A 25,916-nucleotide genomic window follows, 5' to 3' on the forward strand; every position below is an offset into this window, starting at 1 on the left:
GGTTCTCAATGCGAGTCGAGCTGGGCAATTTTGCATGTCGTGGTTTTTTGCGGCAATGTATTAACCGTTTTGTTCTTTGGTTTTTGTGCGGCGCGCGATGGGCCGGAGCGATGACACGCGGGGATGATTAGTTTGCGTTCGTTTAATGTTCTTGTTTCGATTGATGGACACTGCGTTTTTTTGTATTTGCCACCTATGTACATTGATTGATAGCGTTTTGTCTTGAATAAGTTTATTTGGTGGGACAGATTTTTTTAAATAATTTTTTTTAAAGACTACTTTTAAATCATCAGAATGTGTAGGCATACACCTACTCTAGGAATTTATTATTTAATTCATTATTGAATTTGAACCTGAAATGCGCCACTTTTTTGCAACATCAATGCCAGTTGATTTAGGTATACAAAAAGAACGGACACATAAATAAATTTAAAAAAATCTAGGGCTTGAACAAAAGTGTTGAAAAGCCCCGTTCGCACTATGTCACAATTGGTGCGTAGATCCGACGCGACGTATCGCTACATTTTTTGGCGCAACTTCGACTAGACATGAGTGACATGACTTTTGATATGCGAGTGTATTGAAACAGAACATGTAAATTGTATGTTGTTTTTTTTGGCTATGAGCTGTAGTTGTACCTGCTAAACGTGTACATTTAACAGGTGAATGATATGGTGTTGAGAAATGTTTAGAAAAAGATTATTCATCTTACTTGATGTTAGGTAGATTTGTGTACCTACGTATATTTTCTGTTTACGTTTGAGTTGATATTAAGATGATTAGTGGTTATTTCTTTGTTCAATTCTAATTACATACTTTACAGAAGGAATGAATTATTTACGAATAATTGTGTCTTCAGTTTTAATAATACAATAACAAAATAAGTAGATAGATACCACAAGGTTAATGCTAGTGCGGTTTTCAGACCCTAACATTTCGCGCCGTGACGCCGTCTATACTGCCCTGTGTCGACGCAACCTCTGCCAAAACGCCTGCTGTCGTTGTACCCGCTTAATTACGAACTTTCTTATACTAGATGATCTGTATGCTTATATATTTGATAATTATGTGACCTATTGAAAATACGTTTATGTGTAGGTACGGAAAAGAGGGACTAATGTAGATTGTAGAGCTAACGGTGACCTTATAGCGATCAGCGATCTCTTACAGGCTGCCTTACGGATAAAGATAAATATGTTTAACATAAATGTAAGTTATTGTTACGGAACTATACGATTATAATAACATGTAATTTGTCATGTCTATGTAATTTCAAAAAAAGACATTGCCAATCGTGCCCTAAAAAAATGAATAGAAAATGTAGGACTCGTGACTTACCCGATTCAAATTGCTAATAATTCAAAATACTAATAATATCGGAGACTTATCATGTAGATAATGATGTATAGATTTCTAGCATAAGAGCAGCAGATCGTTTAAAAAAATCATGGGAAAATTACATTGTGTGTATAATTTGAATGAGCCTTATCTAGTTTTGTTTCAGTGAATATATTTCTAACCAAGATGAAAGTTGTAGTTTATTCTAACGAATTACTTGCTATATATACCACTCATGCACTGTACTATTACGTATTACTCATTTTACTTACGCCAAAGTTACTGTACCTATAGGAAGGAAAGAGTTACCACATGGGAAGTAATCAAAGCGACTATGAGCATGAATAAAACCTCAAGATGTACGCGTGTGTTGCAAGTCTTTAAGCGAAATAAATGGCCTTTCTTATCAAAGATTTGTTAACGATCGCATTCCGTCTCTTGTAATCATTTATAAAGCATGGTTAACGATAATTCTAAATGCCAGTTAACGGTCCCTGCACAGCCGGGGTGTTAATTGAGGATAATTTCCAACAAAGTTCCAACTTTATGCCGAAAGCTCGTTATAGAAACCCGAGTAGGCAATGTCTGCGGACGGAATTAGATACGTCTGAATCAAAACGTCCCATCAAACGAGACGAGCGTGACGCTGTCACAATAATGATGTCACACATCTAATGTAGTTGGTACAAGTCGAGATAACAGCGGGTCGACGAACCCGAGGCGATATCGCATGTCGATACGACGTTAAAGGAACGCTTTACGAGGGAGGCGAAGTTCACGGTCGGCGTTGTGCTTGTATATGTTCTAGAATGTGGATTTTGCGGATATGAGATGAACAATATTTCTGGTAAGGAAACAGATGCACTATGAAAATGTTGTGTATAGAACTGAACCCATGCATTATGCAAGTAGTTACACAAAAATAAAATATCAAAATAAAAAAAAAATCAAAATCAAAAATATTTATTCTGTAACAAATATGATTACATTTTAACAGTCATTGAGACATCCTTTTAAGCAATTAAATGCTTGTGTTAGGACATCTCGCTCTTCCGACAGTACATTATGCTTAAGTGTTACACGAATAATATTTTCTTATATAAAGAGAAATATGTAAAAACTATTAAGATATATGTATTATAGGGAACAGAACGAGTGTGTATTTTGTGTATGTGTGTGTGTGTGTGTGTGAGTGTGTGAATGTGCGTGTGTGTTTGTGAGAGAGTGTGTGTGTAGTGTGTATATTATATAATATGTTGCTTTATTTTAATTTATTTTATTTTATTTTAATAATTCTTCTATTTCCTCATAATTTTTATATTTTAACCATTTAATTAGTTGCAATTTACACTCCTTCGCTGTTTTAGGATATATATTTAAGGCTTTATTTATATATATTAAATATGAGTAATTAATTTTAATCCAAGAGGCTGCTCAATCATTTCTCTGGTAATCTTTAATGATTTCAATTTATTATATTTAAAACACACAGATACCTATGTGAGCAAATGGAAGTACGATCGTGTAGTGAAATTTACCAAATGAAAAGAGTGATATTTCAAACATATACAAAAATACCATGCCAATAAATTTATTTAATTAATATAAATGTGCTCTTCACCATGTGCATAAACCAAAAGAAAATGCAAATGTACTGAACAGTGAGCAACTGAGCACGCACCAAAAAAGGTCAACATCTCATAGACAATAAATACTGAATGTTGACACCGTACGCGCGAATAATTAATGATCTCTTATTTATGGTCTGTTGGTAGGTACTTGTGTTTCGCTTAGCTTCACGTAATTGGTTGGATTCTGTGAACTTTGATTCGTTTAGTCGGAGAAGATGAAATGTTTTGATGGTGACAGAATAAGAATATTATGTGGTAGGTAATTAGTGAAGAAGTGTGTGTTTTGGTTTATTTTTAGTCATTGTGCCATTTGTAATGATTGCAGTTATGTTTAGTTAGTAAGTAGTAAGTTGATATTCATATAGGAGTTATAAAAAGATCCTACGATCTTAAAAATAAATAAGTTTTGAGATCGTGCATAAATTCACGTGTAAAAATAAGGCGTGAAATGAATATTATTTGAGCAGGTTTTAATATGTTATTATTAAGAAAGTACAATTAAAAGACGACAATCAGCTTTAATTTCAAGTACAGATGCTTCATTTGACCCTCGCTAAGTATTCATCTCACGATCCTCACTTTTACCAGTTCACCATCAATCCCCACTGACAAGCTTCGCAAATAGGTACGTAAGGATACATTAGAAGCATTTAGAAGCCTGTGTTTTTTGTCCCCGTGGAAAAATAATCTGTCAATATCACGACTATGGGCCGTTGACTCTGCCATATTCAATAGTTTTTTAGATGCGCTTGAAGAAACATAATGCGAAATGTAAATAGTTGGTTTATTCTGTCAATACTCTGTTGGTAATGAATACCTACTATTATAATAAATGGAAAAGTTTGTTGGGTGATCACGATGTTACAACTAAATGATTTGCCACATGTTTTATTGCAGTTTCACCAGGCGGAGTTTGTGAAAACAATATATTCTTCACTGTATTGGTTTACAAATAAAATTTACTGTCTTACTTTGTAAGATCAGTAAATTCTATTATACGTAATTATGTAGTAGATGATAATGTTTCAGTTAGCATTACGTAAAATGTTGTTACGCGTCTTGAACAATACTTTGTAAAATATATAACAACTGAACTCGTGTCTTCTGTCTGCCTGTAGTTAAAACGTAAGACGACGGATTTTATTAAGACTTTCAGAAACACATAAACCGAATACGATCTCTTTAAACGGCGCAGGAAAATAAAACTTTAAGGCACTCGGAGATCTCTCGTATAAAATATGTCGGTTACTTCGTCTGGTAAGCCGTCTACATTTGAAATTTATTGTAAAATCGATGGAGAAATAAGAAAAGTATGTCATTGGAGGATGATGGGCAATTACATGGAGGATTGAACCAGTTATTAATATTATAATCAGTTAATGAAAACCAGATCTTTATAACTGTTATAGCTATTTCATCACTTGTTTACTTGCTGATAGTGTGACTGATAGTGACTTTAACACTTTTTAACGTTTATTATCATACATTATATTTTTAATTCTTACTGAACTAAACCGAAACTAATTCATATCATTCACAAAGCACGTGTATTTAATGTGTCGATTACCAATCCTAACAATAAAACTAAATAAATACGTTCAAGCGTTAAAAACGATAAGTAAATCGGTGTGACGAAATATAATATTATTTTATACGTTTTATAGGAGCTACACAATCGACAACATTTTGGATTAGAGTCGTTTAATTTATTGCCAATTACGTGAAAGTCATTGGAAAATGTAACGTGGTTGTTACGGTTTAATAGCAAGATTGAGGATTCGAGTTCAAAGTAGTGGTCATTTATAGCATTTTAAAATTTTAGAGTGTACTGAAATCGTCAATTTATAATTAATCAATACATTTGTATGGTTTCTTCTTTTTAAAAGCATAGGTATGTTGCGTTTCAACTATATAGTTACACTAATTAAATAAAGTTTAGGCTAAAAAAGCGGCGTTCCCAGGATTAAAGTGAACGGTAGCCAGCAGAGAGTCGGGTGAGGATATATTGAGAAATGAAGTACGTAACTACGTAGGATACGTGATCCACTCGCCGTGACCGGGCGGCGGCCGATCGATGGCTTTCATCGTACAAGATAGCGGCTGTTTTGCTAACACTCCACTTTGATATCTTCAGACTGTTGCGTAAGTGGTTAGGTAAAATGGCGGTGATAATGTATTGCGGAGATAAGGGATTTGGAAGTCATCGGTCGGGGAACAATGTGTATACCAGGGGCCTTAGACAAAGTAACAATTAAAAAACGATAACGAAGTTAGAAAAGGCAAAAATGTATGGGATTGACATACGCCGCGTTAGATCACGTGGTCTATCTAATGTCAATCCCATACATTTTTCCTTTTCTAACTTCGTTATCGTTTTTTAATTGTTACTTTGTCTAAGGCCCCTGTAATGTTAATGGGCATGGTGCAATTTGGAAACAGTTTACGCTGGATACCTTTATGTGGCAAGTTCAGCGATTTTGTTAAGTTTTAACTTAACTTAAAAAATGATACTCCCATTTTATGCTATCTCCTTTAACATAGTGTCCATACATTTTAAATATGTACTATTCTGTATAGTATTTATTTGAAAACTGAATCGAAGCTACATTGATGCATAGGTATCAATAGCATCAGCATCAGCGTTTAGCAAACGTGAAATCAAATTGATTAACAAACATTACGCATCATATTGGTGTTAGAATGGTTATTTGTTACAATGAGTGGACCATTTCAAATTGTTTAATGTTTTATTCAATGCGCTCGCAGTGTGGCGCTCAAATTAAACAGACTTTATTGACCCACTGAATACACCGAACCCGATTTCACTATTTTCGCTAATGCAATAGTAATTCCGATTTCTATTCAGACCAATCACTTCACTTTCTATTCAAGATTGTGTAGTTAATGTGATTACTGGGCTTTATTCAATTCTGACGGAAATTGTTTCAGTAGCTGGCTGCGGACCGCGATAAAGTAAAAGTAAGATTGACATTTTCTCTTGTTATGCCTCGTTTCGTCTATTTATTCAGGTTAAAAGTTATATTGGATTTTAAGAACACAGTTTTATATTCACTACAAATTGCTGTGCTTTAAAATGTGGAGTCAATTTAGACAATTTGTAATCCGTTAGATAGTTCTTATAATCATTTAAGGTATCGCTATAACTAAGACCATTGCGTCGTCATGAAATATAGACTTTCAATTGTTACTCAATTACTTTCGTTTGCGTGAATCTGGTTTGTCTACAAAAAGTGATTTGAGGTCGAATAAGTGGTGCTCAACAGGCACGTCTGAAGATTGCCTGTCGTGCGGTTTTGGTGTTTAAGCTGGCTTTAGTTGCCGAGTTTGTTTAGGATTTGCGGCCAACCGCGGTACTGTTCAATCCGACCACCGCTGATATTTATTTATAATCCTTTTGTTTTAATCGATAGATCGGGTTAAAGAGTGCTCGTTCGTTTCTATGATCTTTCGTCCCGTTGGTCTTCATTTCCTGATTTTCTACTCTCCGTAACGTACCTGAAAATAAAAGCATATATTTTGATCATGAAAAAGTTTAAAAGGACTAACACTAGGATTAGGAAAGTAACATTAGAACTGGAGAGCGAAATCCAGTATATTTAGGAGATGCATTCAATTCGGTCTTCAATTTACCTCTCTTTCTACGGAAATCCTTTTACCTCGTAGGTATACTATAAAACAGTAGGTATATACAGTCGTAAAGTTAAAACCCTACGCCTGTGGAAGTGATTCATTGTGAGAGTGTGAGATTGTGAGACATTGTGAGATTACACAGTGTGAGATTACTACACGTTGAAACAAACTCAACTACCTACACTATTAAAGTTTGGTCGTAATTCCTTCAAAGTTAGGTGCCATTGAAACTTTACTGCTTTTCATCTCTGTTAACTTGTTTTCCTTCACCTAGATTTAATACGAACTTGTATCATCAGTAACGTTTAAATTAAATTATAGCTCTTTAATTTTATTTTTCTCTTGGTCGTCTAATGTAAGTTATGGTCACAAAAATCGTAAACCAACTTTCGAACAGTCTTTGTTTAAATTTGCAAGCGGAACCCGTCCGCTATAGTTAAATAAAACAGTTGGAGATATGTGCGTTTCAATAATTCACGTTGTTTATGAAATTGGCCCTTCGAACATGGATGGTTGGAGGCGACCGAGCCGAAGGTACGTAGCCGCTGAGCCTTGCGTGCGTGATAGGAATCTGATAGGAACGGTCGGCGCAATTGCCTTGTTTGTCGTAGATGTACGCGTCAACGTTAGGCAGGACCTTATCTGTACGTTGGACGAGGCAAATTAAGGATAAACGCTTTTGGTGGCCAGTTTATAATGGTTTGCTTTGTTTGATTAAGGGTGGGTGATGTAGCTAAGTTAATGTCAGCAATTGTTATAAGTTTGTATGGAAATTATGCTGTGATGAGATTTATTGATATCGATAAAAAATTGTGTTTCAAAATAACGTTGTATCTACACTGTGTCATGCAACGTGGTCATACCCGGTTTAGCAATAAACCCCTTTATTCATACGCCTTGTTAGTTTTAAACGATAAGATTAAATATGTTAAGGGACATGTGTAGGTACTAAGTACACGCGTTGAAAAAAAAATGTGAACGTGCGTCAAGTCTCAATATGAATATCGCAGATAATGCTCGGGACATGAAGCCATTTTGGTCGCGACCATGCCCGTTGCCCGCGCACGCCAATCTGACCATTTCTGTCCGCTGATTGTAGATTATTCTGTTTACATGCCGTTTGTTTGTGAGTTTTATACGAGATATTGTCGCATGTGACTTTTATCATTTTTTAAGACCCTACAAGTGCGTTGTAACTCGGGTACACTTGTTTATGCCATCTTGATACTGACACCAGTGTTTATTGGGTATCTATTGAATCCTTGAACTATGTTGGTATGTTTCTAGCAATTTGTAGTTTGTTTGCAAGAATGTGTATGCCATTGTAAATAATTCGTAGATAACTATCCTATTTGTTCAGTTTTCTCCGCACCTAATTAAATGCGTTTGTAATAACATACGTAGGTACCTAGTATCCATATTAGTAGATATAGAACGGCTTATCGAGACCTGTTCTAACAGTGTTACGTTACTTGACCAACGGAGCGGTCAATCGCTATAGCAACAAACGATTGTTTCCTCACCTCACACGAGCCATTAACCGGCAATCAGTAATCAATCAACAAACACGCGAGTTCGTTCACCTTCGCCAAGGTCGTGATGTCGATATTTCGCGTAAAACGATGCACGCGTATTATATGCGTCGACGCGCTGCACAAGGCAGGAATGAGTGCCCGGTGGGAATAACATAGCGATCCATCAACTTGATATAATCTTAACATAGGTTTGAGCCGCTCCTTTGGAAACACATTGAAATGTTTCAGGGCACGTCGTGTGTCGTAAGGGGAAATGGTCAAATGGGTTTTTTAACCGTAGGTCTTTATGGTTCAATCGAGGATTGAGATCGATAATTGATATTTATAAGAAAGTTAATGGCTGAAATAATGCAAGTTTTGAAGATAATTTTGCTGAAAATTTACATAAAATTTTTATCCGTATAAGACATTGAGCAAATGTACATATTCAGATTCAAGACTACAACTTGGTGATTCATAAACAATGGTACAAAGTAGATGCCACATTCAATGCTATACAAATTAATAACAACAGTGACCTGTGCATAAAATTTAAATTGCTAATAACATCGGCGTTTATTGACCATTTAGGGAACCATTTCACATGTGCAAATGGAGCCTATTACTATTTACAAGCGAGATTCCATTAGCGACAAAACGTATCGCTCCGTGATTTACGACGAACATCGTCCGGTTTGATTATCTCTTGTATCTTTAAATGATACGACTGGATCGATTCTCGTAAACCGTTTAAAACAGGCGAGTACAACGAGTGAATATTTCATATATGGAAACGGATATGGATGGTCCGCTTTGTCAATAGGTATATGTACATAAAGTTTGTCACGCAACATATATCATCGCCGCGTTTCCCAACGTTGTAATTTTCCGAGCCGTTTAATCAAATCACAGCGGAACCGCCCCACGTGGCTCTAGCTCTGCTCGGTAGCGCATTGTACTAAATTACATGTTTATTATGAGTGGAGTGACCTTGGCCGTGAACGGGCGGTCAAGACTGCGCGTGGGCAAACGATGATCCCATGCTAACCACGCACGCTGCCGTCGCCGCTGGTGATTATTATTTTGGACGCAAAAAATTAATCCAAACACCATGAAGAATCCGCAAAAACTTCTTAATAATATTTTGGCTGCTGATTGAATGAGATAAAGAGTCAGTCTTTTTTATCATGGTTCATCAAAAAACTGATTATAATTTTATTTACCGTGCTAAATTCATGTATCTGATAGGTATGTATTAAATAATGAGAATATTCAAGTATCTTGATGTATAATGTGGCATGTGAACTGCTTACTAAATTAAATAATTACGAGTGAGAAAATCCACTAGGACAAGACTTTATAGAAAAAGTTCTATTTTTAAACTCCTCCGTTCTAAATTCAAATACCTGACGTTCCCAAAATCATTGAAATGCCTATTTCCAAAGTCCATTGGGCATCGCCATGGGTAACAATGTAGCAGAGTTGAGACCCGGATCCCCTGCTGCGTTCAGCCAACCGGAGCGACCAATGTTCAATGTTCGCCATCGAAAATAACACGGAGCCAAACTAATGTGCTCGTGACGTCACACCCCCAAAGTAATTATAGTAAAAGTTCGTGACTGCGGCACGCTTCGCCGACTAATGCATATTTGAACGATATTATGGAAGCGGGCGAGCCTACATGCGGCGGAGTTGAGGTTAGGTGAACGTTTATATTCCTTTGATCGAGCTACGAACTTTGGCCGCAGGTATTTCGCGTGATAGACTGCTATAAGGAGGATAAGGGACTAGAGTAGCGGTGGCCATCAGGAGTACGCTTATATGAATGACTTATCTTTTATAACAATCACTTCAAAAGGGCTCAAAGATTGAACAAAAATTGTATCCGAAGATATTCGGATACAATTTAACTATCATCTTTAATAACCATACACATATCTGAATGAAAGTTTCAAAAAATACATTACCTTTTTAGAAATAGACATACTATGCAATCGTTCGCGGAAAAATTGTAAATGTCGTAGAAATTCGCAGGACTTTATCGCGCTTTGAAAACTTTTTACAAACTGCATTTAACGTGTTTCTTCCTACTCGTGAGAGATATAAATGCTATAAACTTAAAATGATCCTGGCAGGTCTGTCAAGTGATAGAAATCTGCAGTTAATTTTGGTTATCCTTTGGCATCTATAATGTTTTAAACATTCTTCTGTGGTTGGAAAGCTTTAATTTTTTTTTAATACATAACATCTATTTCAAAGTTTTCTATCTATAAGAAGTACGCTTTGTGGGGAACGATGATTGTAAGAAATGCAATAGAGAATTTCTTTGAATAAAAAATAATACCAAATATTTGTAATATCGCCATAAAACGTCTATAGATCTACAATAGTACCATAGTATAGAAATTTAAAGAGCACAATATTTTACTACAAACAGACATTTCAATTTTCTCATCCGTCTCGATTTCACATTGCACATAAAACACATTCATTCCAATGAATACCAGGTGAAATAAGGATAAAATAAGATACAGAAGAGTTTGAGAATATTGTTCGCTCACCGAGAATACACATTGAGATTTCACCAAACCGTTTTTGTATGGCCGCCGGAATAATTTCCAATTCCCTTGTATACCTCGGCGCATTCAGCTGTCCTTTATAAAAGTGGTTATTGTGTCATGTGTTACGTAAAATGCTTACAGGCTTACATCATGCTTGTTTCTTTGGCGAAAATAACTTCTTTACGATGTCGACGGCTCCGAGATAAAATCCGAGACCGGCGAGGTCTTTGCACGGTACCTACGTACGCTATATATTTAAAAAATATGGCTAATATATTATTATTTTCGAGCGCCAAATGAAAAGAAGCATTGTATTTAAATAGATTCATTAATCTGACCGTCGAGCACAATGGCGGTTAACATAATCGCATAATGCTCTTTTAAAGATCGGCTCAGTTAGTTTATAAGTTGGCACTTAATGGTCGTTGAACCTGTTGTACGCGGGTACTTCCTTGTATCGCCCGTGTGTGAAATATTTGGCTCGAGGCGATGAATACTGGGATGTGAAATTATGAATATTGATCATAAACACCTGGGTAAGGCGTGTAATTGTGTGCTGTTCCCCAAAGAATGAAATTGTCTCTAATGCTTTCACCTCTTATGTATTTGATGAATTATTAATTATTTCAGATAACTCTTCTATTGCATTCGGTTGTTTCAAATTCACCTTTAAGTATTCAGTGTACACATGCTTCATTCAAATCTTCTACCTCCTCGAACAATCTATGATCTAAATATTATTGATATATCAACGCTCAAAATATATTCCAATAGAATAGGGTATATTCGCGCGGTTGTTTGAAGCTTAGTCTCTGTTCCGTCTTTCTACTCATGTGATAGGGTCACACGTGATCTAAGCATAGATCACATAAATTTCAGATGCAAAAATATGTCAACCAAAGCAGTGAAGCGAGAATTTTAATCGTGTATTGATATGCATAAAATTTCATGCCCTTCACACTATAAGCGGTTTTACAATATAAAAAACGCATTGACATTCCTCATTGTGTTCAATACATGATACTTGTTTTATTTCAAAAGGTATAGCCGATTTTCGTTCAGACTTGATAATATAATGAGTCGGTTTAATATTCCAAATGGGTGTAGGATATATGTCTCGTCATGAACATAATTTTGATCTGAAACTCGAGTTCCGCTTGAATAAATGTATATGTATTTTGTATTTTAATACGCAATACGTCCCTCGAATCCGTATTTGAAACCGATAAGACGCGCTTATTGATATTCATGCATGTTTCGAAAACTTTATTTAAAAACGTTTGAAAGTAATAAATGTCATATAATCTGTGGTTACTGCTTTTTAAATCTTACAATGGCATTATTATTCTGGACATTTTCTTATTGCATAAAGCTAAATTGCACTTACTTACAAAGTAAATAAACCTGATACTTTTATTTTCTTGATCCCCGAAATGGGATGACATTATACATTTACACAGCTTTATACATTTGTTTAATAATAATAGTTTAATAAAACTAAAAAAACACGCTTTTTATAGAAAACCGAACTAAAAAAATAGAAAATTTTATCAAATTAGTGTATTGTCATCGGTCCTCAATAAATCTACAAAGTTTGAACGAAATCTGGCCGTTTAAAGTGGGTCAAAATCGCGCCCAAAGAAGTCGGTTACAAACAAACAAACATACAGGTGAAGCTAATATAAAGCGTGTAAAAACTGATTGTAGGTGTTAATATTTTCGTTTCTTGTCATCGTTGGTTAGAATTTAGATTAATTAAACCTGCAGTATTTATTTTTCTTTGAGCTGGAAGGGATTGGTCATTATCCCCCACGGAGACCAACCGGCTTGGGGGCGATATGGAGTTTATTTTGTTAATGTCTTTAAATTGTTTTATCTTGTTCGTTGTGTTCTTCCGGTTTCCGACGTGTGTTAGTTGCTATTGTTTATTTAAATCTGACGTTGACTGCGATCTGTTCCTATACATTCGTTCAAATGCATTTATTTTATTAATTTTTGGTCTAACATCATTGACGTCAGTAGGTGTCTTTGGTGAGTTGGATTGCTCTCTCTTCCTTTTATCCCGTGAAGTCCCTACATCATCTTTGACAATTAGTTTGTCATGCTGAATAAATGCTATTCGACCCTTCTTCCGTTCTTCTTTTAGTTGAGGTATGAGTTCTCTCCTCTTTTCTAACACTTCTTTACTAAAATCTTCTTTAACAAAAACTGTTTTGGGCAGACTTTTCCTATTTCGCAATACTTCGTTTCTTTTCCAGACATTTAGCATATTCACTAAAATTGGTCTAGCTTTTCCTTTATCTTTGCCAAGTCTAAACGCTTTATTTATATCTCGCTTATTAATTTCCATGCCAGACTGTTTTAAAGTATTTACTATAGTTTCTATTATATTGGTGTTATCTTTCGACTCTTCGAAGCCATAGAATATCAAGTTATTTGCCTTTTTCCCGGATTCCAGATGTTTTAGTTTTTCATTTAAGTTTACTATTTCCTGTTTTAGGTGTTGATTTTCTTCTAAAATAGGTTTGAGTTTATTATTCATTTCCTCTAATATCCCCCTTGTTATTGATTCTGTTAATGTTGCGGTTTGTTTCTCCATTTCAAGTTTTATTTTCGAGAAAAGCATTTGCATTTGGTCGTCCATATTAAAAGTTGCTGTTTTTGTCTTATCTATTTTGTAAAATATTACTATTATTTTTTGCTTATTAAATTATTCAATTTTATTTTTATTTATTTTTATATAAATATAAATTTTAGAAATGGCAACACTCGAAGATAAAGTCACGTAGTACAGAACGTCGTATGAAATTCTTATGTTGGTAGCACTGCTAACTATAGACTAGAGTGTCAGCTGTCAATTGTCACTTGTCAAAGCAAATTTTATAGTTGTAGGTTATTATTTATTAAATATGTTTTGCACTTAATTCGTCTTCTGTAATGAATTGACGCGTTTTATATCACTGTTTTCACACTTCAATCTTAGTCTTATGGAATCACTGGCACAGGTTACAGTTTTTTGAAGATTTTACACAGTTTGAAATTAAAGTTAACGGAGCGAACTTCGAAACGTCTGTTATGTTTGACACTCGAACCGGAACCCCCCAGTCCCTTCCAGCTCAAATAACAGATAATAATAATAAAATAAAAACAAAAGGATACAACAAATTTTATATATCCACCCTAAATTGTCTAACATTAAGAACACAAGAAAGACTAATAGAACTAGAAGAAGCGCTTACAAAAATAAAATGGGACATAATAGGACTAAGCGAAATCAGAAATCCAATCAGTGGTTGCCATTTCAATACAGGAGAATTTATTGAAGTGGCAACCACGTGATGGAAAAAGAAGGAAAGGTAGACAAGTGAAGAGATGGATAGATGATATTAAAAAGGTTGGAGGAATAGTATGGACCAGACATGCGAAGGATAGAAATGAGCGGAAGCGGCTGGAAGAGGCCTATGTGTCACAAGACACGCTGATCAACAAACCAGAAAATCCGATGTGTTAGATAATAGTGTTAAGGATAGATTTAGTTTTATATGTATGTTTGTATCAGCAATAAAGGCTTAAATAAATTTATTTTTCTTTGGACTTATTGGTAAGAAAAAAAACTGATAATTATAATGAACTAAATTAGATCTGATATATCAAGTCAACATTATAATTATGATTCCTTGGTATTTATGACGTTATAGCCTCCATAATATGCAGGATATCATGAATGGATTATATTTTAATCAATTTATTACTGAACTTGGTAAATCGCCATAAATACTCAGACATGTCCATATATGGAGATCCTGCGCTGTTATAACTCAGAAACTACTTACAAGTAATACGGATAAAAAATGTAGCTGTGATTTCCTAAACGATCGTATCGATCATAGCCACCTTTAATTATGATGTCTTAGTATACCGTTATATTAAATTAGTCTGTGGAATTATGTCGGGTTACTTTGTCAGGAATAAAAAAGTTTTCTCTTATTGGCCTTGGTTGTTCAGCTTGGTTTGTACCTACGTAATATACTTCTTAATGCTTCGGGTTAATTTTATTTAGTTAATAAATTACTGTTATCTAGTGTGAAAAGTGAAATAAGTTAATCTCTTTAACTACTCTTTATTTAGCTAAAACAAGTTCAATACACTTACACAATATAGGTTCAGTGACTCTATATTTTTTGTCAAAAAAATGTGCACTGATTTTTTTGACACATATCGCGACGTGAGATAAATCGATAGGTTATTTATCTGATCTTGATCTGATCAAACATACACGATCATAATCATTTCGTTTCAATGGTTTTTTTTGGCTACTAAAAACGAGATACTTCTTTATGTATTCAATTAACCTCTACTAACCCTATACATCACTACATAGTATAAAACAAAGTCGCTCTCGGTCCGTACCTCAATGCTTAAATCTTTAAAACTATTCAACTAAGAGGGTTTGATGAGGTTTTTTAATAGGTAATTGGTTTATAAATTAAAGACGTTAACGGATTTTGAACGCGTTTTATTAATATTATTATGCCGACGTTTCGCACACTTTGATGCGATAAAATTTCGATTCGTACTCGCGTAAAATCAAACACAAGAAAGTACTAGATAGAGTAGTTCTTGAGGAAGGTACCTATATTATTTGTTAGGTTTTCCACAAAGCAGGCGAACCCGCGAATCTAGTATGTATAATATTCATTAATATATGGAGTGGTGTTTTTGCACTAAGATGCGGTACCGGTTTCCGATCGGCCGCGGCTCCCCGACGTCTGGTCCACTCAATGGATAGCGAATAGCGTGGAATTGATTAGCTATGAGCTATAGCATGGGTTTCGTTATCAATAGCAATGCTTAATTGCGTGTGTATGTTAAGTTGTTTGATTAGGTTAGCGTGTGTGGTGATGTATGCGTAAAATGTTGGTGTATGTATTGACGGTTTAAAAAATGCATTGGAAAATATTTTTAATGAGAACACAAGGAAAAACTTGTCTATAGTTTATCACTGGATGAAAATGTATAGGTGATCTATCTACTTATACCTATACCATCGTATATACCGTATATACCATTGTCCATAACCTTTATAACATAATCCAAATATATTATAGTGCAATACATTTTTTGTTCATTGATGTCTTCTGAAACTTGATTAACTTAATTTCATGTGTCTCACTAATAGTTGTATTAATACTAATAGCATAAATATTACTAACATTACAAGGTAATCAATTTTCATGAAGGCGATACTAATGTATAGGTAAGATAACGCAACTGTATCGAGCAGTAGGTCGAATTGATTGGATCGCTCTGTTAATGTTGTGTCAGGGCTGAATTAGTGGAACCCGTGGTTTGCTGGTTTTCTGCATTCGTAGACAATATTAAATCAAGAGCACTAGAAGATATTATCTACCTTATTATAATCTGCTGAGGTAAAAAAAAGGAACGCTAATTTATTGGTTTATGGTGATTTAGACGATAACGATTATATGTATATATGATAAATGCTACATAAGATTTATTATTTTTAATACATGAAGAATTTAGAAGCCATGTTGCATCATGTGCTTAAAAGATAAGTATTTTTTTTTGTTTCTAAATTAACAATAGTCTTGTGAAAATTGCGCAAAACCAATAAACAGATCGTTTTTGTAGTGTCGCGTGTGAAGAAATGTGTCACTTTGTTTCCCGATCTAATAAGTAAGTAATTGTATTGTTACAAAAGCTAACGCTTTTTACATTGTAGATAGGATGAATCATTTTATTCTTGTAAACCCTGTATTTTAGCACAAAGCCACTGTTAATATAACATGTAATCTAAGCATTCAAATGCGGGCGTGTTTATTTGACTCCGTGGCCCGTATAGTACAATATGATTCTAAAATGATACATCTTTACTGTGCCCAAACAAAGGCCCACCGGTTTCACCTTAATGAAGAGCTTTGTCGCGAGTGAAAATCTGGTTTGCGCAAACCTTGGCGCAAGAGAAACTGCTAAAACAAATGTTGACTGAGTGTTGACATCGCAGCATTCTCACGGTAGCTCGCAGCAGCTGGTGAAAGCATTATCTTGTATCGTAGGAACAATGTGAAGAGCGTGCCGATGCTTATCACCACGGCCTGCTCACCCGGCTTTCACCCGTGTGACATCTTGTTTGGCTGTTTGGCAAATTCGCAAAACTATGATAGTGATGGAAACGTGTTAGTGATGGGCTATTCATAGATGTGGTTTTTTATGCTTTCACTAGTCGTGGGCTTGTGAGGTTTCTTTATGTTTTGTTGTTTTTACTTTTCTCATAAATGATGGCTTGTTTATGTTTTGCTTAAATCTAGAGTACCGTGTATGAAACAATTTACTTTAAAGATTCGCGCAGAAATTTGTGACGAACAATCAACGCACGCGTGCATTTATTCTAAGTTATCGTCAAATTAAACTTGGCATGTTTACAACCCACTATCTAACGAAGTCACGATCACTTTGACCGCAATTTATCACGAAAAATACCTCAAAGCGACATCCTCTATCATGTCACATGGGTATCGAATAAAGATGTTATTGAACTTCGCTATTTATCCGTGTTTAGACGCTCGGCACGCGGCCCGTACACATTTTGTATGCCGAACATAACAGCCAAAGGACGCTCATCAGACGCAGCGCTTATGCACTTAATATTCAATAACACACCCATAGTATTGTGTGTATCTCGTGATTTAGTGCTCGCGACCCGCGGCTCTAATTACAAAGTGTAATGTCGATGCATCTGCGTTTAGAGTGCGTTGTTCTTGTATGTGGAAATTTATTGGAGAAATTTCGTGGAACATGTTGTAGACAGTGGGTACAGAAATAATGGTCTTCGTTTAATTGTTTGTTTGATAATTAATTGTGCGTTGGGTATTGTTTCGTATGTATTATGCCAAATATCTAAAATAATTTAAAGAGTTATCAAATGTAACTGGCCATGCAGAGAATGCAAGAGCGTCTTTGTTGATATAAATAAACAGAGAACTAAAAGCCAGATATTTTCGATTAAAGCCATCATTGTTATAACAATACATAGGTACTTAATTTATTATGACTGGTATCATTTAATTTTCATGGAAAATTTTGCGGAACGAAATGTATAAGCCAAATAACCAATTGACAGTTCTGAGCGATATTAAAGAGAGTTTCCCACAGTATTTTCAAATATTTTCCCTTTCCAACTTAAAGGCACTTTACTTGTGGGAAACGGCACAGCTGTACCAAATGGATTGCCGCTATCTCGTCCTTGCAATGACATCTTAACGTCTGCCAAAACGAAAATATAACCTCTACTGGTTTTTTTGTTCCTAATCTACTAAATCATCGCTGCAATTGCTTCTTTTTCATTATGCGTTTTGGTTATCGCAGGTCGTATTCAAATTTGGATACGAGTCATTTTATTGTAACAGTTTTTTTAAACGATTCCATTTTATATTCAATCCCCAAAATTGCGTCACGAAGAATGATACAATAAGAAAATAATTAAGCTGAATTCAATCAAAGCAATCCATGATTAGAGATGCTTATCAGGTTTCGTTGGAGCGATTCCGATAAATTAGGCGGTCGTTGGAAGCCAGTGAACGTCTATGACCGAAATATTATACTCATATTATTATTATTATTGGTTACGTTTCATCAAGCGCAGAATATCGTAATTGCAAGTGACCGCCGACGGGGCCTGTCACTCCGACTGTACCGGAGTATTTGAAGTGGTCTGTTTGTTTTTTTTGTACCACTTGTCTCGATTTCACGGTCACATTGACAGTTTCGATGTTATTAATGACTTCATTTTGGGAGCTTTGTTTTTCTGTCGTCATTGTATGTTGTCTTTCAATGAGTTGCGTTCCTCAGTCGCTTGTTTGATAAATGATTTTGCGTAGATTTCCTAATAGACCGGGAGATACTGACACAAAATTTCGAGTCATTTGTAACAGGATGGCGGTTCTACAGGGGTCTTAGTACGCAATGACAAAAAGAAAAACGATGGCGTGAACGCTGGTACCGGCGGCTTAGTCGCGTGGGCGTTAGTCGAACTCGTCGGAAAATAGCGAAAGTCAAACGATTTGTAACAGTATGGCACTTATTTTTCCTGTAAGTTTGAGGATCAACAAATATAAATACAAAATTTCAAAGATCTAAGTGTTGGAAATCCTCACTTATATAAATTAATAATAAATTAAGTTTTCAAGTATAACAGCACTTTTTCCCCCTACTAGAAGTATGGCAAATATAATAATGGTCACATTTTATCAAATACTCTCCAAAAATCCAAATGCAATACTGGTACAAAAAGTTTGGCGAAATAAAAATTTTTTGCAGATTTTCGGCGGTATGGCGACCATTTGGAATCGTCCGAAAAGTATGGCATGGCGATTTTCGTAAATGGTTGCACGACGATAGTTACCTGTGCAAAAGTTAGCCTGGTACAAATGGTTGAATGATTGTTTTATTTAAATCAACACATTCGCGTCGGTATGGCGGGCTGTAAGTCACACCGGAAAAGTATGGCATGACACTACCGCCTACTACTTTTTTATGGGCTATCGGTAAATTCTAAAATTTTTGTGTTACAAATCGTTTGACTTTCGCTATTTTTCCGACGAGTTCGACAAACGCCCACGCGACTAAGACACCGGTACCAGCGTTCACACCATCATTTTTCTTTTTGTCATTGCGTACTAAGACCCCTGTAGAACCGCCATCCTTGTTACAAATGACTCGAAATTTTGTGTCAGTATCTCCCGGCCTATAATGATTAGGCTTGATTGCGGCGTACTTGATGTGTGCTTTGAAAATATTATTATGTTAAATAATATTATAAGCTTATATGATAGCTTTAATTAGCTTCGCCTCGACCGCAATATTAATTTATCGTATTTGAATACTAACCGCTTTATAGAACTTTATAATTTTCATTCATTTCATTCAGAAATCAGAGTTGGTGTAAACTCTATTTATAAACTCTCTTCAAAGTACCTATTTATAAAATCGCATTAAATCCTATTTCAATATTAGAATTTTTTTCCTATTTCCGATAATGACACTTACAGCGCTGTTAAGAGAAACTGCTTTGTATAGGAACCCGGACGTATTATGATTTCTCGCTTGATTTCACGATAGTTCATAATGCCGTAGAGAACAATACTATGACACTGCTTTTTATTGACTCGTTCAACTATCGGCTTCAATGGAATATCGAAGTCGAGAGGAGCAGTTAAATCGAGCTAAGTTTTTGCAGCCCACGCTGAAATGTAGTTTCCCAATATTTGCGGGATCCGCTGATTGGAAACTAGTTCCACAAGCGTGACAAACGATTCGTTGATAATTTCAAATAATAATCTTCGATTGTCGACGGATTCGCAAATGAATTTTTTCGAACGGAATCTAAAATATTCATCTGTGCCAGATGTTTGATTGATTTCTAAAAGAAACAACCGTAGAATTATGAAACACGATTTCTTTGAATACTACTATTGTCCGAGTCGAAGAAAAACTGATTAAAAGAAAATAATCGAAGCGTACAAATTCGTACTATCTTCGAATTGTTTGCATTTTGTGTTCTGTATGCTTTTTTTGTGCAATAAATTTAATAAATTATTTTTCCTTGTTTCAGTTACTGCCACTCTACCACCACAGAGGCCTTGGATACCCTTGACGAGACCAAATAGGAGTCGTCCCACTTGTAAGTACACATTATTACAATTACAATATGCATACATCACTTTGTGGTCATCCTTCGATATGTGTGCCATTGCCTTTACCTTTATATCAAGCACTTGGTGACTTTTCATTTTTAATTTATAATCACTCGTCGATCTTATAAGGTATTAACATTGAAGCGATGAGATCACCGCATTTTTAATACATTTCTATTAAAACTGTTGCATTCATTAAATTTTAAAGATTATGGAATGTCATGGTGTTATTTATTGATGTTTTATGTATTTGTTAAGCTTCTTCCAAATTATATTCAATGTCAAGAATCTTTAGTTTTTTGGTTAAAGAAAACGTGGGAGTGGCACAAGCTGCCAAAAGGGATTTGAGTTCAGATTGGGTTCAAAGAATTCAAACTAAATAATGAGGATTACAAATCGATATTAAATATAATTAAATAACATAACCTTCATATGTATTATGGTGATGTCTTATTACTTTGAATGGATAACTAAGGTAATGTGGATGTATCCTAATTTGTGACGATGAAAAACTACTCTCACATGTAAAATCATCCACATACATCAATTTTGAACTTTAGGTCTTAAGACATAAATATTTATTTCGACCATATCTTTTTCCTGTTTTTATTCAGACCGCTATCGAGCACAAATAAATATTTGTACACCTTTATCCACTTCCTTTTAGCTGAAAGAAGCGAGGTTACATCTCCATTGTGCAGTCCATCTATAGGTTATTACAATATCCGACGTGGTCGGCAAATATTTAGCCACTACGGTCATTGTGTCTCGCGGTCAATTGACACAGGCGTGTAGGAAGCGCCCTCCGAGTGAACAATGCACAATGCGAGGCATTGGCAGCGGCCTCGCGCATCCGTGAACCCGGCGTCGAGGAGACCTCTTTCTAATGTTCTTTAGTTTTAATTAGCCTTCGGTGTCTGGATATTTCAGTTTTTGGATTCACCTACGATGCTTCGTCTTAATGTTCTTCAGTTTTTATTAGCCTTGTTCTGTCGGGATATAACGGAGCTTGGATTTTTACTATTTTTAAGACGCTTTTATTAGCTTCACTTGTATGTAACCGACAACTTTAGAATCGATTTTGAACGGACAGCTTTAATTCAAACTATACACACTTATCAAGGATCGATAACAATACAATAATATTTGGTTTAGTGCCTACGTTACTTACTTTTGACGACAACTTCTCTGAATGTTAGATAATAACGTATTTTAATATTAGTTCCATACTTTTTCGAATATTTAGCTTACCTTCGCTGACTGAAAGTGTAGCTAAAGTATATTCGGTATACTGTATTCATAAGCTTTGATAATTTCATATCGCCACGCTCACATATGACGCGCTCACGCTGACGTATTACATATTAGTGTGGATAAGACGCGTTACAACACAAAAGCGCCATTAAATTTAATCGATCCAAGGTTGGAGCATACAAAGCAGGCGATGCGTTTATCGGAGGACACTGCGTTTAAAGTTTCGCCTGGGGATAGTATAGGTGAAGCGATTTTATAGCTATTTGTTGGTGGTGCAGCTGGAAAATCGCACGTGTTTCTTATTAGATACACTATTTTAGAAAGATAACCGGATTTTAGAAATAAAGTATACCTTGTGTCTAATAATCACATACAGCCTATAGTTAGTTATGCTGCTTCTTCTATGTGACACAGATTTTGATCTCTATCGTGACCGCTCTTGGACCGTAACAATACGAAAGTGATAATCTATTATAGAGATTTATGCCTGTCTGTATGTTACTTCATTGTTATTTCCACCTCGTCTATATTAGCGAAAAATATTTTAAATTTAACACATCATCACTTGGCGATAGTTTGTCTCTGTAATTCACACCGATTCGTAACGTGTACGCAAATTAACAAAATCATCATTAAATGGTAGTTGGCGACGTTTAATAGTTTTGGTATCCAAGAAAATCAATATTGTCACGGCAAACTCATACGTAACTCTAGCGTCACGCTCGTTGCGTCGAAATTTTTGATTGTTGGCTCCGATAACAAAAATTTATCTCCAAGGTGAATCTGTTCATTTTTATTGAATTTATATTGTATGTAAATAATATTGTCAGTTGGAATTTTTAGGGCCGATTTTTCAAAGCTTTGATAAAACTTATTCGTCGAATAATGTATAAAACTAACATTTTAAAAACGTATTCTAATTGCCCGTATTTGACAGTTTACGTGACATTTTAATATTATCGTGTAATACTTTATTGGACGGATAAGTTTTATCCAAGAATTGAAAAATCGGCCCTTAGTCGAACAGCCTTGTTGTTGATTAGAGTTTCTTTTTATTTTATTATTTTTTTCTGTATTTAATGACATTTCCTGCTAGGTAATATTATGATCTCACAAATATTTGAATTTAATCTTGTTACTTTTACTAATAATTTTTCTCCGAAACATTTGTTTCCATGAATTGATTTTGGCCCTTTCAAAAACTTACCCGTATTAACATTCAAATATAGCGAACCGTCTTTTATCGGAGTAAAAATATTTTATTCGTCTTGATCGTAAACGGATTTGTCAGAAACATCTGAATGCGAGACAAGTTGGGCTCGTATACCTTGAAAGATGTGTATTTGTATCGGTATGCATAAATAAAAGTCCAACGCTCAAATCGATTCGAGTTTCGCTTATTCCACATGATATATCCAATACGGGAGTATCGATTTTTCTGGAACGTATTTCGTTTCATAAAGTCTATCAAATTGTATTGTTGTATTGATGCATTCATGCCATCTTAATCATTTTCCTCTATTAATTGAATTGTTTTTATATCCAAGTGTAATTCAATCCAAATAAACAAAAATATAAAAAGATGTGGTTAGATCATCAGATATTGCGACTCATCTGGTAACGATGTTAATATGTAATTGTTCATGACGGATACCTTCAAGATGATTTGAATTAAAGGGTCCTCAAGTAGGTATATTCATGTTGTTTGTATCAAATACGTATTTTTTGCATGATCAAATACTTCTACTTAACCACATAATTAATAGCTTTTTTCATTCCGGTAAATGGTAACATTCAAAATGGTCATTGTTTGAATTTGATTTAACTGTTTGATAAAATGAAGATATGGATATAAAATATTGCTTTGTTGATTTCCTTGGACCATCTCATATAATTTCTCCACGACAGCGAACACAAATAAAATAGTTTGTCACAATCTGAATACATGATTATAGGTGGTGGATGACAATGATAACGCTAGCTTGTCTCTCGGCTATTATATTCAGATGAGCTTCATACACGCTCTCGTTTCGACTCGACTGCTTGTGTGTCATTTGTTGTGTTTAATAATGCAGCTGTTACCCACGGCTAGCGTTATATTAGATTTATGATGACTCATTCGTTTAGACGTGGGATTTGAATATATTTTCCCACTTGTGATGTGTGTACACTTTTTGTTTGCATCGGCCGCATTGTGTGTTACTGCGTTATTTCTAAGTTGTTTTATACTAATTGGGTCACGATCGTAATGTACCTCACTTCACTGAAAAACTATTGAAGCATTTTAGGTATATTTTTAGGCATTTTAAATCTTTATCGTAAGAGTGAAGGGACTCCATTTATACCTCATTACGTTTCCCTTTCTATCCTTCAAATCCATTAAGATTTAAGATCGATGCGAGAGGCTTGTTGCAGATGATACAATGAATGGAGATCATAGCTTGATAGCTTTTTATTACGTGAAGTATTTGCTCCTTTACCCTCTAATGTTAAGATGTCCAACTTAAAAATCTTAATCTTATATATAAAAATGAATCGCAAAATGTGTTGGTAAGCGCATAACTCGAGAACGGCTGAACCGATTTCGATAATTCTTTTTTTATTATATTCCTTGAAGTACGAGGATGGTTTTTATGTAGAGAAAACGTAAATATGTACCACGGGCGAAGCCGGGGCGGACCGCTAGTATACTATATAAATCTCGTGTCTCAATGTTTGTCCTCAATGGACTCCTAAACCTCTTAACCGATTATAATAAAATTCGCACACCATGTGCAGTTCGATCCAACTTGAGAGATAGGATAGTTTAAACATGTAGGTACCACGGGCGAAGGCGAGGCGGACCGCTAGTAGTCTTATATGTCGATAGTTTTATGTATACTCTTTATTCTTCGTCTGAAGAAAAATGTTGTGCACTTTTTAAATCGAGGAAGTAGTTTTCCGTATTTACAATATGGGTCAACAATAATGGTCGCAATATGAAAAACTCGCAACATTTCTAGAATCGATATGAACTGCATAATTAGAGGCCTCCAAGTTCCGTACTGGAAGCAGCGCATAAATAAGTTATTTTCTCCTAGAAAACATATGTTAGGTCCCATACAACTTTTGCCGCATGTTGGCTGGCCGACATAATGGCCTGCCTGAAATTACAGCTGCCATTATGCAAATTACAGCAGCTCATAATTCATTCTCGTATTCCAATTGTTTTAACTTATACCTACGTGTCTTTTAAATGTCCTTCGTGTATCATTGTCATTTTATTCTGTTGACCGAATATAAACGATGATAACGAATTATGAATGGTGCTGTTGCCTTTACCAATTCTTATTATTTTACCAATTTATAATAATTAATAAAAACAAAACGCTCAGCTACACCTTTTATTTGTGTTTAATTATCACAATTCAATATTATTGGTACTTAAATACAATTATGTATTGTGATTGTTTTTGCACTCAATTAGCTTTTGTATGTTTTGTTTATTTTGTTTTTCAAGTGACTAAAAATATTACAAATATTTGAGATAATGTTAACATATTTATAATTTTAATGTTATGGCATTATTAAAGGACTGTATTTTATTTCAATTTTGCGTTTACAGAAGCGTATATATTTAGTAATTTTAATTCATTTTAAGGTATAAAAACGTGACGTCCAACTCCAGCTTTGTAAAAATCAGTTATATTTTTTATACATATTTACAAACCGCCTGATAAAATTGCTTTAAAACCGTTTGATATATCTAGAGAGAATCACTTGTAAATAAATATGCAAGTAGGAATGCGCTATAAGAAGCTTAACGTTTCTCTTTTTTACCAACTAACGTCTTGTTAGCACCTATTCATAGGGAAACACTGCGATCTATGACCTAACTTGGTCTAAGGACTTCTTTATAATGCCAATTCAAATAGTGGACGTAGGCCTATATCAATTTTAATGAGACGCGGCCGTTCTATAAAAAAACTATTCAGAAACGGTCACGAATTATATTGATATCGGCGTAATTACCACAACATCATGCTAATAACGGTTTGAGCGCAATTCGCGGAATATATCTTCGGACAATTCGAATTCGATTCGTACAAGTCTCGTAGGAGTATCGTTTTTGTCAGCGAACATTGCATTACGTGTTTTCGTGATTCAGTGTCACCTTAACCATTGTTTGTCGATCGGGCACGTACAATTTCATCATCGACGATTTATTTGAAATGAAGACACGCGTCCACATGTTCGACATTACCATTTATTATT

General features: G+C 35.0%; 1 protein-coding gene across 4 annotated transcripts in view; it reads left to right on the forward strand.

The window, feature by feature from the left end:
• The window catches only part of twin (CCR4-NOT transcription complex subunit 6-like twin), a 194,626-nt gene that overhangs the window by 159,527 nt on the left and 9,183 nt on the right, over positions 1 to 25,916 (forward strand). For all 4 annotated transcript variants that reach the window (XM_090102065.1, XM_090102066.1, XM_090102067.1 and 1 more), the window contains one exon: positions 20,327 to 20,395. In XM_090102065.1, coding sequence (XP_089958191.1) covers positions 20,327 to 20,395 — 69 coding nt within the window. The remainder of the gene's footprint in view (positions 1 to 20,326; positions 20,396 to 25,916) is intronic.

The sequence above is a fragment of the Colias eurytheme genome, chromosome 5, assembly GCF_061535395.1.
Source record: "Colias eurytheme isolate Ceu_HAF_F1 chromosome 5, ilColEury1 Martin Lab GWU primary, whole genome shotgun sequence".
Lineage (NCBI taxonomy): Eukaryota > Metazoa > Arthropoda > Insecta > Lepidoptera > Pieridae > Colias > Colias eurytheme.